The sequence below is a fragment of the Gallinula chloropus genome, assembly GCF_964237585.1.
Source record: "Gallinula chloropus genome assembly, chromosome: 5".
In the NCBI taxonomy this organism is placed as follows: domain Eukaryota; kingdom Metazoa; phylum Chordata; class Aves; order Gruiformes; family Rallidae; genus Gallinula; species Gallinula chloropus.
Window position 1 is genome coordinate 31142836 of NC_140090.1, and position 15151 is coordinate 31157986.

The window sequence follows — 15151 nt, forward strand, 5'->3', positions numbered from 1 at the left end:
ACTGTCTGACATTTTGTGGAACGGGGCTTGGGTTACAGGGGAAAAGCATCTGAAAACAAAACTCAGCTCAGGGCTGTGCAAGGCCCGACCAGGAACACTTGAGAGAGGAGCCCCTGCAGCAAGTAACAGAGATATGTGGCATCCCATGGGCTTACCCGTAATCATGCTTGGCATTTCTGACTCTCATAACCTATATATAGCACTGCACATTTTTAAAGCTCTTTACAAATGTTAGCAAGCCAAACTCAGCTTCAGTCCTAATAGCCCTTGTTCCATGGGAAGCCCCGGATATTTTTTCTTCACCTTCTGCTCTGTAGGCGACTGGCTGTACCTGTCAGATGTGGCTGAGCAGTCACCTTCTGCGTTTGCTTTGCAGCATGTGCAGCAAACACGCTGCAAGGCACTCTGCCTGCCTGGCTGTCTCCGCTGTAAGGTAGGCACTAGAGAGCGTCAGAGAACCAAGGAAGCCGAATTGTCACTGAGGCTTGTTTACTGACAGCTTTTAAAAATGATGCGTGAACTGTTCAGACAAAACTGGTGCACCATCACAGACATGACCAGGGACAGGGAAATCCCTCTCCTCTGAGGAGGGAAGGGCAGATGCAGTATGCCAGGTAGGATGTCAAGGGCTGGGAGGGGGAGAGCGCTGCAGCGGCAGCTCTGGTGTCTGGGGCCAGCACTGGTGACAGTGTTAGAATTACAGTTGAGTAACCAGCCCAGAAACAAGACACCAGCGCTTGGCTCACTAACAAGAAGTTTCTTGCCTTTCCCCTCCTCCCCTCCCCAAAGGAATCCTATTAAAAGAAAGAACAAAAGGCAAGTCTGCAGAGATGACCAGGCAGGCACAATCTAAGCGGGGTGGTGTTATTGTTGGCTCAGTCTATCGTCCTGTTAGGCATTTTCCCATGGTGGACTGCAGCACACAACAGAGACATCCAGGCTGGCCCTTCTGCATTCAGGGACTGAGGGACAAACAGATATTTTGGCGAAATCTTGCCGGCTGCTGCCCCCTCTTCATTGCTTCACTCCAACGAATCCTTTAATTGAGCTACTGAGCCAAAGAAACTTCTCAGGGGCCAGTAAAATGGCTTGGCTCCAGTTAATGTCTCAACCCACTCTGCTGTTCTCCCTGGGGCAGGTGACCACTGTGCAGCAGAGCTGCCTGTGCCATAAGAAGTCTCCAGAGACTCACTCACCAGAGAACAGCCTTTTAAAAATTTATTTTGATGTGATTCTCTCGCCTTCTTCACTTTTCCTGATCTTTTGGCCCCTCCAGTTTGTCACCTTGAAATACATAGGTCTCCCATAATCAGATCTCACTCCTTTACTTGCTGAATAGACATGCTAAATATAGAAATCTGCGTCTCTGCGCTGAGAAATTTCTTTGCGGTGGCCAAGGGATTGTTTCACGTGACTGGCACAGAGAGGTCACACAGACTGCAACTTCAGTTCCATTAGTGGTGAGTTTTTTTCAGATCACCTTCTTAGCCATTTTAAGAACAATAATTAAGTAATAATCCCTTCTCTGTTTGTAATTCTCAGTTTAGAAGCTTGGTAGCAGAAGTGATTTCTTGTCTGCCTTTTGTCTCAACTCTCTCCCCTTCTAATGAATCCGTGCGGTACTGGCTGTGTGGGGAATAGTGGCGTGGAGTTTATATAGGAGGAGATGTGCTGGAGCATTCGTTCTGGGGGGAGATGATAAATTTGCATGCACATGGGTACATATGTGCTGAATAAGAAAAGGGGAGGCAAGAGATCTTGGAATTCTACATCAGCAGGTGTTAATGACTCCACGGATGTTAGACCATGGCAGAATTGGATCCACAAAGCCTGGTTTGCGTTGTATCGCTGCCCCATTTCAGTGCCTTCAGAGGAATGGTTAATATTTTGGGGCAGAATAACAGCTGTTAAAGGTGTAGCACAAAGAGCCTGAGGGACCAGCTGATTTAAAGAAGAAAATACTTCTCCTCTCGCACTCACTCTCCTGGCACATAATTCCTTGAACCAAGGAACAGTGTTTGTTGTCAGAGGCAACTGAAGAAGGTGCAGTCCGAGGGGGCAGCAGGCATGAGAGCTTGCAGGGAACAGATGTGAGTCTGGCCATGCAAGGGGTAAATGGCAGCCAGAGTAGAGCATGGGTGCAGTGGTGGTGGTTACTCTGGAGTCATGCATGTCCGTGGTGCATTCCAGTGTTAGTACAGCTCCCACAGTAACTCATCTGGCAAGGGCAGAATGACCTGAAAACCTGACTGAAAATCAGGCTCCAGCCACGCATCAAGGCAAGCATTATGGGATGTTCCGAGGGCTTCTCTGAAGAGTAATTGGTTGGTATGTTAGAAATGGGAAATAAGGGTGAGCAAGAATTTCAGCAGCAGCAAAGTTTGGTCTGGATCTATCCTCTGTGCAATGCATTGTAAGCCCTAATTGGTTCCATCCCATGCTGGCCATGAATTGTGTGATGGTCTAAGCTGCCCAAGTGGGACAGAGGCAAGGTGGGAGGACACAGGGCTTGCAAATTGAGTGCTCAGTAATTCTGCTGCCACGCTGACTGTTCTCTCCTCCCCTTTACAGGTGAGAAGCCTTACAAGTGCTCGTGGGAAGGGTGCGAGTGGCGTTTTGCACGGAGCGACGAGCTCACGAGGCATTACAGAAAGCACACGGGTGCAAAGCCCTTTAAATGCAACCATTGTGACAGGTAATGCAGCTGCCTAACATGGTGTTCAAGCAAGATGCAGACGTTTGTGAGCAGTGTGGAGCTGCCAGGTCCCTGAGACAAGAGACTGGGCTCCCCACAGAGGGGCACCTCCTGTCCCACTGCCTCCATCCCCAAGCCATGGAGGGACCCTCCACTCTGCCCATGTCTTCTCTGCTGCAGTGGCCAGGGAGGCTGGCAGAAGAGGGAATACTTTGAAGCAGCCTAAGCTGTTTCCATCCCACAGAACCAGGAGATGTGGGACCAGGTGTAGACAGACATCTGCCAGTGTCTGTTGTGGACATGGGATTCAGTCCGTAGAGCAGGTCTTGTTAATACTTAAAGCAGAGAACACATACAGAGGGCTTTAGACCTCTTCAGTGATGGACCTCTCAACAAAGCATCTCCACAGCATTCCCTCTCCTGATCCTATGAGCCTTGGACCCCCCACAAAGGCAGAGCTCCCTCTGCTCTGCTTCAAGAACTACCCCAAGCACCACTACTGGCTGCCCGCATTTTGGCAGGGTGGGCCTCACAAAACTGATGAGCCTTCACAAATGCATGGGTGTATGACAGGGAACGTGTGGCTGTTGTGCCACATGGCTGTAGGAAATGTCTAGGAGTAAAGCACTTAATTTCTGTATGATCATTGTCTTCTACCATTGAGTCCAGGGCTCCATGTTTCCCCAAATAAAACAGGGGAGAGCCAATGAGAGACAGCAAAGGGCTTCATTTTCAAAAGTACAGCAGTGATGTAGGCACATTAGCAATTCATGGAGTTGTTTTGTGTAGGACCAGTGATCTCTGCACATTCCTGCTAATTAGCAAATCTTTTCCTACAGTTTTAAATCTCACCTTTGACATCTCTTTGATGTGGGAAACACTCTGCACCTTCATTCTCTGTAGGCCCAGATTTAGAAGCTTGACAGGTGCCCAAAACCAGGGTCCCTGGAGGAGCTTCTCATGCAGCAGTCCTCTGGGCACTCAGAAGTGAAGGGACAGTTTTGCCTGGTGGGCCGAGCACCCAGCAATTCCCAGTGAGAGCCATGGCTGCTGCTGCTCACTGCTGGTTGATTTTTGCAGTCCTCACTGCTTTAACTGTTTGAATGAATGATGAGCTCTTCTGAAAATTCTCCTCATCCTGACTTGGTACTGAGCATTTTTCAAAGCTGGGTTCTTTGAATTTTGAAATAAACCCGAAAGAAAACCCTCCTCTCCATCTCCATTCCCAGTTGATAAGAAATTAGGGTGGAGCAAAGCAATTACCCCTGTAATGACTCTTGACAGCACTGACAGGATCGAACAATGAGCACTTCTCCCCCTTGCACCCCCCAGCTGGAGATTGGCAGTGCCCTGGGTGAAACCTGGATTCACTATTGAGTAATCAAATAACGTGCTTGCATCTGAGCATGTTATCCAGCTAATCCTATTTATATATATTTTTAAAAGAGGTTTAAGAAAATTACCCATCTTTTTAATGCAGCACTAAGGTTCTCTGCTCTGATAAGAAAACGTTTGGTAATACAATAAAGGCTCTAGGAAGCCTCTGGGTACACCAGACCAAGCAGAGAACATGCGTGGAGAGAGGATGTGTGGGACATAAACAAGGGACCCCATCCTTTTATGGGAAGGAAATTTGATCATTTTCACATCCTGCCTTTCCAAGAGCTTCATCTCCTTAAGTGCTCTTCTCCCCTTGTCTCCCTTCTTCCTGTCCCCCTTCCCCCACAGAGGGCTTCCTCTTGGATTATCTTTTGTTTTATCCCTGGATTATCTTTTGTTTGCCCAGAATGAGGGACAGGATAAACCAAATAGGGACCTCTGGAGTTCTGCTTTTGTATAAGCACCCCTGTGAAGGAGAACAGTTTTGTTCTCTGCTTTAAATGTAAGACCTTGCCTTTCTCTTTTCTTTCCTCTGAAGAACAAACTAGCCATCCTGGCCCCACAAACACAAACACACACAAAGCCCCAGGGTTTCTGTGTCAGGGTAGACAATATTTTTAGCAGAAATCTAAAGAAAGACAGCCAATATTTTCAACTCCTCAGTCTCTTTCAGCCCTTTGTTAAGTATTCATTCTTCTCCCTCTACATATTATCCCTTTCTACCTAGGTTTTTCCTTTGGCAGCCAGCTCGGTTGCTGCAGTCAAGAGATATATTCCTGCAATCATCTAATGCATTTTCTGCTCTTCAGCTGAACTGGTAGATGAAGGAAAAATATTTATTAATAAGTTAAGAGTGCTGGGGATTGTGCACCGTTAAGCTCTGTTCACATACCATCTGTGTGTGATGGTAGGAGACAGATTTGTCTTTACTCTCTCAGTCAGTTGTTGCAAGCTTGTAGAGTGACAGTGCCTGTTCTTCTTTTGACCTAATCTGCCATACTACTATTATTTTTCTTTCTTTTCTCATTCATAGATCTCTTTACTACTACCTATTGCAGATGTCACCTCAAGCAAGCCATGAAACAAATGCCTAAATCTGTCCTTAGCTATTTAGGCAGACTGTCAGTGTTAAAGACACTCTTTCCTGAGTCCGGCTTCTGAGCTGGGGAACAGTCATTCTTTCCATATTTGAACTGCTGGCCTTTGTTGCACCCACCATTATTGACAGGAGTTGTGGCCACTCCCTCAGACATGCTGGCTTGCTAAACTTTAAGGAGCACGTTGGAGCTACTTTTAACAACACTGACGTAGCAAAACGTATGCCCTGTTCAGAGGTGAAGGCCATGTGTTGGCAGTCAGAGCAGGGCAGTGGTGATTCAGATAGCAAAGAAAGGGAGTGTTGTGCATACACTCTGGCTGCAGTTCCCTTCCCAAGCTGTTTTCAGATGGGTTTTTGTCTCTGACCTACTGGCTGAGATCAAAGGGGTATTAATGTCTTCTGTGTACAAGTCAATTTTAAAACAAAAGAGGTAAGAAGACGTGATTCTTCTCCTGCTGTCCCAGCTGTATCCCAACACCAGGCAGCCCACGGATCACAGTGTTAGTTACATCTGGCAAACTACCACTGGTTTGAGTAGCACCATATGTACTGCAAATGGTGTGTGGTTTGGTGGCATCAGAGGAGAAAGGAGAATCAGCTGAAGTGGTGCAGGAGGCAGTGTACAAGTACCTGGTGCCTTCCAGGCACCAGCAGTATGCTGTTTATTAGCATTCCCCAGGAATTACACTCTTCAGAGGCAAAGGCTAGGGTTATGTTCCTCAGACTGTGCAAGCCCTCAGCACCCCAAGCAGAAGAGGGTGGCAGGGTAGTGGGACTCGCTTGTTCTGCATGTGTTGAGGAGATGGCAGCATAGTGCCAGGCTGTTGGGGTGTGTATTCCTTTGTGTGCATGTGTGTGCAAGAGAGCAAGCTAAGGGCACACTTAGCTGGAATGATACACCCCACAGTGGAGAATCCATGGCTGCTAAGAAAGATGGCTGAGCAATACAGTCTCTTCTCATTGTAGTTACCTTCCCTCTTCCTCCTGCGGAGGTTTCAGTGCCGAGCAGTGCTGTGTTGCTAAGGAGATCGAGAAAAAGAGAAAGGAAAGAATCATGTCTGGGAGTGGGGAATTTATGAATCACACATCACTCTGTGACTTTCAGAATTGGGGTGCCTTACTCTAGTATAAACTGTCCTGGTCTCGGAGAGGGGTGACAGGGACGATTGTGACAGGCCCCCATACAATGTGCAGAGCTCGCCTAGAACTGGAAGAGGTGTAGAGCCAGAAGTTGGAGCAAGGTCTTGTCTCGTGGCAGGACTAGAGACCAGCAAGCTGAAGAAAGGAGTTTCTTTTGACAACTTACACTGTGGAGCCTCTTCCACAACTGCCTCTAGTTTCCAGATAGGAAAAAAAAAAAAGTGTCCACTGATCAATAGCTTTATTTGACAGTGTGATTTAACTGCAGAATTTTTAGGGATGGTTTTACTGTTGAAAATAAATGTCCACATCCACCAGCCTTACCAAGAGATACAACTAACCAAATTAGTCAGCATGAGGATGTGAAGAATTGGTATTGCACCATTTTATTAGCTATAAATTAGCAAATATGGTACCATTTTATTAGCTATAAAAATATTCCACGGCTGAAAAATATGCTAGATACTAATACTGTGGTTATTGATGTGAAACAATGTATCGAAGCTGTATTTTCAACAGATCTTGCTGGGGGTGACTCAGCATGCTTCTTCTTCCTGGGTTGTATCTAGAACACAGACAATCAGAGAGGAAAAGCCGTGCTTGGGTGGTGGTCTTATGACTAGTCCTAGACTCAAGTGCCAGCTGGTGCATGTCTTTTTGGCAGCCACTCAAGCTGTTGTTTTGTTTTGGCAGCCTTTGTGGCCAGAGCGTGCTGCTTTCTCAGTTTAGACTGACGAGAGAGATGTTGGTCCAAGGGTGTATTTTGGCACCCTAAAGCTAGAAAATTCTAGCTGTGCTGAGCCTGCTGTGTTGAAAGCCAAGTGTCCATTGTCAGATTCGCGTCTGCCTCACTATGCTTCATGCAGGAGCTTGGAGGAATGCAGCCTTCATCCTATTTTGAAGTCTTTCTTTGACACTTTGAAGGTATTAACCCCTGTGTAAGCTGGTACAAATCAGTAGGGAACAGCTGACTTGAGCAGAGCTGTGCTTACCCATGGAAGATGAGTATCTATCTAGCTTTTCCTGTGAAATTGCCTTCATATGAATTTTCTTTGTCTTATAAATGCACCTCTCGGTCACTCATCTCTGTGTGTAGATGCAGATAGATTGCTTGTGCAGGGGAATACTTCCAGCAAGAGGGAAGAGATTCCCCAAGTATCAAAAATCTCTTACTTTTTGTAGTTCTTCTCTTTCTCACCCTTTCTCTGCTTTAGGGTTTTTGTCCTTTGGGTGTTTGCCTTTAGATTGAGTGGGGTTTTTTATCTTTTGCTTTTGACTCCTTTTAGTTAAATTTATTCTTTTACTTTCTTCTTTCTGAAAAAATGTGAAATACTCAACCACTGCTTTTTCAGAAGGACTTTCAGTGCCTCCATACGAGCTATCCAGATTCTCAAATAAGCCATTTGGATATTCCTCAGACCAGTATTGGTGGCTCTTTCACACGTGAAGTCTGTGAGCCAGTGAAAAGACATTCCAGGCAAGTTAGTTCTGGGAGTAGCTTTTTTATTGTGCCCTCAGAGGCTATAAAACCAGTTTACTCAAATGCTACAGATATATGGGTTTGTGTATGATATTTGTACCAGATGGGGGTTTTTCTATTAGTAAAAATAAATAAGCCAGTGTGTTATGGCATAGGGTGGAACAAGGGCAAGCCAAGATTTGCTGGGAACTCAGAAACCTTCCATTTTTAAGTGCTCAACTTGAAGTATCTAGTAGAAGGTTAAGTTCTGAGAGTGTCTGAGTCCTGCTGCTCTTAGAGTCAGCCTCAATTTTAAGGCTTTGGGGTAGGCAGCCAGAACCACTGCCTGCTTCTCCTGTGGTTTGCTTTCTGCTGCCATACCTATCTTTAATGACACTCTGATTGTGAGTGCGAAATGGTCTGGTGCTTCCAATCCCGTTTCTAATGGGCATGAAGTAAATAAAATATTCTTGCTTACTGGCAGTCTTGATAAAATGGGGTATACAGTGAATGACAGGGAAGAAAAGCAGTGTCCTCCTGAGAACCTATTTCCCTGATCACTCTGACAATATCTTGGTGGTGTGAAGTGCCTGAATTTAGGCTGCTGTTCCTCCTGCTGTGAGTGCCCTGCAGCATGTCTACTACAAGGCAGCTGTCCTAGAATAGTAGTTCCTGATTAACTCTTTGAGGAGTCGCCCTGCTCCTGGAATAAGTGTGTTTTACTCTATCTTAACCCACTTCCCAAGTGGATTAAGTAATTTCAGAAGGCAGAAGTCATAAGCCTTTAGAGAGGGAGCTAATCAAAATAGATGCTTCATTTCAAATTCATGCCCTACCTGATTCTCAATTAACTGCATGTTTAGACCAGCCCTAAAACTCAACTAGTTCTCTAGGGTTGCCGCTCTAAGTTCGTCTCATCAGCATCTATCTACACGTTGAGAATGTCAAAACATTAAATTTTCTTAGGAGATGGAGAGAAATTGCTTTGTGGATAAAGAGCAGAAGTTGAAAGCTGAAGTCCTGTCTTCTTTTTTTCCTGGTTTCACCACACTTCTTGGGTGATTTACAATTTCCTTGCCTTCTCTGTCTCTCAATTTTCACAAAAATAGGCATAATGCCTTATCTCCTGTCAACATCCTTCAGGGAGATAGCATTCATCCACATATTATCACCTGGAATCCCAACAGAGAGAAAGGGAGATAGATGTATTCTTGATGGATTTTCAGCCGTCAAACTCTGAGACAGCTTTCCTCCTGGTTTGGAGTTGGAAATGGGAATTCAACTTTCAAAACTGGCATCGTACTTCAGTGCTTGTTGTAGGGACTGGACACTTGAGAAAGCTCATGTTTTTTTAAACTGGTGTTGCTCAGTACTTGAGAAAAACTGACTTCTTTTATTTCATTTTTTTTATTTGCACACACACACAATACTTGATTTTACTCTACAGGTGCATAGGTGAGCTCCCCTCCCTGACGTTTGACTCAGTGAGAGAAGAGAGAGGGAAAGGGAGAGGAGCAGAGGAAAGAGAAAAGTGGTCTATTTAGCTGCCAGAGAGCCAGGATAGTTGGCCATCTGTGGTCACAGAGGTCAATCACACAGGGTTTGGTGTTGGTCCATGGATAATCTAAGGAATGTCCCTAAATCTCAATACAAATTTCCTCCTGCTCATGAGGAAGAAGGAGCAGGAACCCTGATTTCCTAAATTCTGTATTTATTTCATTTCCAATTGCTTTATTTTGCAGGTGTTTTTCCAGGTCTGATCACCTCGCCCTCCACATGAAGAGACACATCTAAGTATCAGTCAGCTTGGCATGGATGTCATCTTAAGTGTTGTGAGATGGAAGTGGAACACAAGTTACAACGTGCTGCCTTGCAGGAGAAGAGAACTTGATCACCTGTGATCCTCTGTACAGAGACCACACGCTCACACTGTCATACACCCAGTTATACTTCGATACGTACATTGATTCTTTATGCCTTGCCCCAGCTGGATGGGAGAAGATGCAGGCGAGGAAATGGTGTAGAGGTGAAGTCAATGAGAAGGAACAGTTGCTTACAGTACTTCGTCCCTCTTGGATTTCTGTCCTGTTTTTCCTGGTGGAAATCAAAGAAAATGGAAGAGGCTTCCCTGCAGGTGGACGGCAGTAGGAGGGGCTTATTTAACTTGCTTCTCAGTGCAACTCAATAGGAGAATATGTCGTCTTGAAGTTGCATATTTGTAGCACTAACTTTCTTTTTAAATAGATGGGGGGAAAACAATGACCTAGAAAACCAAATCCCAGTTTGGTAGCCAAAATTAACCTCTTGGTTCATTTGTTCTTTGTCTGAGAATTCCTAATGTTCAGTGCGTCAGACTTCTCACAGACACTTTGACCTGTCTTGGTTTTGGTTCTTCTTCCTAGAACTGAGCTATTGAGATCCTTTTAAGTCAATACCAGTGGCCTTAATGGCAGTAGACTGTGGAGTGACGCTTGTGACACAAATATCCTCTTTTTGGCCTGAGTTTATGTAGACTTCACGGAGGACTATATTTTTGTTGGTTGTTTTTATTTGAATTTTTGTTTTGGCTATTGCACAACATATGCACTAGGGACTCTGGAAGCTGCTGCCATGATGGCTAAGTGGCCAAGGGATAAACCCCTGAGAAACAGCACCTAATATCTCTGTAGGCCTCACCTTATTGCCATAGCTAGGACTTCTTGTTTATTTGTTGAACAAAAAACTTTAAAAGCTTATTTGGAAGCTTAAACCTTTTTTTCTCTTTTCTCCACGAACAAGTGATCTTCAGAACTCCTTGTCTTCACCTGGATATTGGTCTGGGACTGGCCACACAGGCATGACTACAGGATTCCTTCCACATCATGTGAGCATGGTAGCCACAACCCGCAGTGACTTAGAGATGAATTACGTTGCTTTTCCTTGCTGTTCTTCTATTAACCGATTTAAAACATTAGACTTTTGTTTGTGTAAAGAGCACCTGCAGACATTTTAATTTAAAGCTGATGTTCGTTGAGCATCTTACACACAAAACCAAACCAAGCCAAAAATCCTACTCCAGTCTCTTGAGTGGGAAATCGAGAACCTCTTCCAAGTACAATGGCTTCATTCAGCATTAGCCTTTTAAAGAAATTGTCAGAGTCCTCCTTTTCCATTCATCAAGTTGATGCTGTAGCCCACTCCTATATGAGAAAATGTAACAGTGTGAACGGTGAAGGAAGGGTTGGATTTTACATACAGCAGTGGGGCTTTTCCAGATGATTGGTCTAAAGTATTACTAACCTAGAGGTCCGTTTTGGCCTACTGTGTGAACCGTCAAGGAGAAGTGGAGGTCTCATGCTCACGCTTCAGTCCTATCGATAATTTGATTTCGTTGGCTCAAAGTGGATTAAAGTCTTCATTCCTAAAGAAAAACAAAAAATGTATCTTACCATAACTTGCATTTGAAACTATTTGGCACTGGCCCTGACTCCAAAGACTGCATTTAGGACCATAAAAATGGCCTATGCAAGCAGGCAGGTGGTCATTAGGTTGTATATTTTGTATATTCTGGGACCATCCCTACAAGATGTGTCTAGAAATGAAACAAAATGGCGTGTGGTCCACAAATGGTTGCTGCTCTTTTATACTGTATTAGCCAACTGCCCTTCTTTGACTGTTTTGACTCATTGACTGTTAAATATTTCCCTTAATTTATGTTTTGAGAGGTAAAACTGTACTCTTAGGGGAAAAAAGAACAAACAAGAAACTATATAGATGTTTAAGAGCCGTCACCGGGATCCTTGGCACTTGAATTCTCAGCATTTTGCAACCTTTGGTTCCAGTGAGAGATTGAATTTACTAGAAAGATGCTGTTTTTCCTCACAGTTTTCACAAAACACTGTGACTGTCAACTGAATGCTTTGGGGACAGGGGGGAAATACGATGTCTGGCCCATATGGTATGAAATATGGACCAAAATCTAACCATCTTTGAGGGACAATGATGTAACATTCATAGTAAGAGCATGAGAGAGCAAGAGAGTGAAAGGAAGAAAAGACAAAAAGAGAGAAAGAGAGAGAGAACGAAAATTGAGTTTATTCCAAAGATTTAAACTAACCGTACTCCACATGTGTGTGTGTGTATATATATATATATGCTTTTTTATATATATATATATGTATACATTTAAAAATTGCGGAGCACTGCTTGCTGACAATCTTGTATTTCTCTACTTCTGTATTTGCATACTTTTTATGGCCATTCCACCCAGCTGTTCCACTGGGACTGAGGGCCCTAGAATCCAATTTGTGTTGGAATATATAGAGCATCCTGCCAGATGTCTAATGGGAACTGAAACCTCAGCTGTGAAACTGTAGAGCATCCAGTCAGTGCATTAGATTTAAAAAAAAGGATGACAGAATCCTAGAATTTCATTACTGTAGTGTCCTGAAGTGTGTGCTCTCAAACCCACCACTATGACATTCATTGGCTGCAAACCTGCATAAATATCCTCCTTTGACCTCTGAACACACCTGCCTTTAGACATGCTAACAGCAGTCTACAAACCTTAATTATTTTCTGACAGCTTAACTGCCAGACCCTATTTAAAATGGAAAAAAATCAAGCAAGACTGTTTATTTACTTCCAGTTGTCATTTATGGTCTTGTTGACATCTGATTTAAATATGGTACGGCAAAGGCCCCCATGAAAAAAAACCACAACCCATGCTGAAATGTCGGATGATTTTGTTCTAGAGGCAGGCCTGCATCTAAATCATGGATCCAAATAGCCTAAAAAACAGAGAGAAAAGGGGGATAAGAGACTTAAACAGATTTCAGATTTCTCAGGCTCTCTCTGTAGCACATCTTGAATTCTGAAGCCAAATTTTGGGCTTTGGGACCATCTCTTCTGTTTGTAAAGGGAGATATTTTCACCTCTATACATGGTGTACTCAGTCAATCTCTGGATTTCAGTTTTTGGGTGCTCATATGCAAGTGTCTTAATCATTACTAAAATTTTGAACCATAGTTTGTATTTTGTAGGAATCTCCACTTTGGAAGGGCATAATTAATGACACATTCCAGGATTCATTTTTTTAGAATGATGAGTTTTGTTTCTTCACAGATACTTTAAGCTGTGCACTTCACACTTGTGTAATCTGTTATAGCTAGATCCTTCTTAGGCCTGTGTCTCCTTGCTAAAGTTGTACAGTTGTCCTCTATTTGTAAACTATGAGTAGAAACAGACTGATGAGGAAAGGCTTCCTCATCCTTGCGTCCTCTCTCTAAGGCTTCCTGAGAGCAAACCTATATTTAGAGTATTTGTTAACAGTTGAGGACTGAGTTTTCCAGCTGTAGGAAGGAGTTTCCTTCATGCTAGATGTATACCTATGCGCAAAAGTGAAGCCATTGTAAGAAAGCCAGATTGGGGTTTCTGAGGCCATGGAAGTATGGGGTGAGAACAAATTGAGGCAGAAATCTCACACAATAGCGAACAGAGAGGAAGCGACTAAAGCAAATACAAGTTTTTGTGGATAGCTAAATAATAACTTCAGAGCAGAGCAGCCAATCATAGAATCATGCAGGTGGAAAGGGGCCTCTAGAGGCTGTTTTGGCAAACCTCCAACTAGAGCTGATTGCTCAGGGCCATATCCTGCAGAGTTTTAAATATCCCCTAGGATGGGAAGTCTGCAACCTCTGTGGAAGCTGGTCCAGTATTTGACCAACTTTATGGTAAAAGAAATAAAATCTGTCAAGTAGGAATTTTCTATGTTGGACCTTCTTTTCATTGCCTGTTCCCACTATGCACCTCCACGGAGAGTTTGGCTTCTTCTCTACGTCCTCAGTTAGGTATTTGTAGACAGCAATAAGATCTACCCTTACTCTTCTCTTCCTAAGGTTGAACCATGTCTCTCAGCCTCTCTTCATCCATCGTGTCTTCTAGAATCTGATCTCCTTGGTGGCTCTCTGCTAGACCTGCTCCAATTTGTCAATAACTTTCTTGTAAAGGGGAGACCAAAACCATACAGAATATTCCAGTCAAGATGTATGTCATGTTGCAGTCTTGATATAATTTATTTATTCTGGATTTTTCCATTATGTAATTGAGACAAACCATATTATAAGGTTCTACTTTGAAAACTGACTTATGAAAAATCATTTAGGAAGCCCCAGGATTCTAACCAGATTTGCTGAATCTGTGTATAAAAGTATACTTCTAGAAAAAGAGTTTTTATACTGCCAGCTTGACACCTGGCAACAAAAAATTCTGTTCTTCCAATACAATCATTGCTGGTTTACCTTGAATTAGAAACCCCTACACTTTCAGTTGTACTATATCGAATATGAAGAAATCTGACACTGTACTTTAGTCATTTTTTTAGACCAAAACAACACTTCATTGTTTTTTGGTTCTGTTTGTTTTTCCCCTTAGGAGATAAAGAACCACCCAATAAATGCATTTTATAAAGATTGGTCTAACATAAAAGGGAATTCCAGAGTCCAGAGTATTTTTTATTGTCCCAGAATTGTTATTTTTCAGTTGCTGGTACTTAGTCTAGAAAACTGTATTACCAGAATGAATTGGCAAATAAGGAGAAGAAAGAGAGGACTGAAATCGCAGGGCCTGAACAGGCTGGTCTAACTAAACCGATTTTTAAACAGAGGCTTGAATTAGGTAAATTCCAGAGGTACCTTCCAACATGAATTTTTCTATGTTTCTATGATTCATTCCAGAACTCTTACCTTTTAAATGTGTACTGTTTTTAGTTCTTCTCAGTCTTGTGCTGGCAGAACAGATTGTAGGACAGGACTTTAAGTTTTCTCTCAAACTCTGATAGTTTTTGTTGTTACTAAACTTCATAAAGCTTCTTCATGAGGGAGACTGAGAGAGGAAGAAATCTGAAAAAGCTTGAAACCCTTAACAAACCAGTTAGAAGCAATATCATCCCTGCAGGGAGCAACCTGGAAGACACATGTGATATCTCAAAAATGGTTTCCAGGACCTCAAATCTAAGCCAACATGTATTTCTAAAAAGGTGAACACTGAGATTTTTTTTTTTTTCTTTTAATTCATTCTTATCTTCCTGACCTTTTGGTATCAGGTCTACTGCTATTTTAAGCTAGCACAATTTCTCTTAATACATGGAAAACACTGACCAAACAAAGATGTGGCAGAAGAACCTGAATACAGGAGGAGCCCTCAGGTCCTTGCTTTTGGAACTGCTCGAACTTCAGGAGTAAAAAGACAACTAATCACTAGGGTGTGTGGCTAAAATGGAGTTGATCAATATAATAGTTGAAGTGATCTTACCTGTGACCTTTCTGATATCTCCAGAATCAGGTGTTCTCCCTCATTTTTACTTGGCCCTAGACAATTTGGGCTTTTTAGCTGTCTCGAA

The 15151-nt window shown here is 43.3% G+C and overlaps 1 protein-coding gene across 1 annotated transcript in view; it reads left to right on the forward strand.

Moving 5' to 3' along the window:
* KLF7 (KLF transcription factor 7) overlaps positions 1-9567 on the forward strand; it is a gene marked incomplete at its 3' end in the record, with an annotated part of 55020 nt that extends 45453 nt beyond the window's left edge. Inside the window, exons 3-4 of the mRNA XM_084264400.1 lie at positions 2572-2695; positions 9516-9567. Of these exons, the coding sequence (XP_084120526.1) occupies positions 2572-2695; positions 9516-9567 (176 nt within the window). The remainder of the gene's footprint in view (positions 1-2571; positions 2696-9515) is intronic.
* Positions 9568-15151: the final 5584 nt, after the last annotated feature.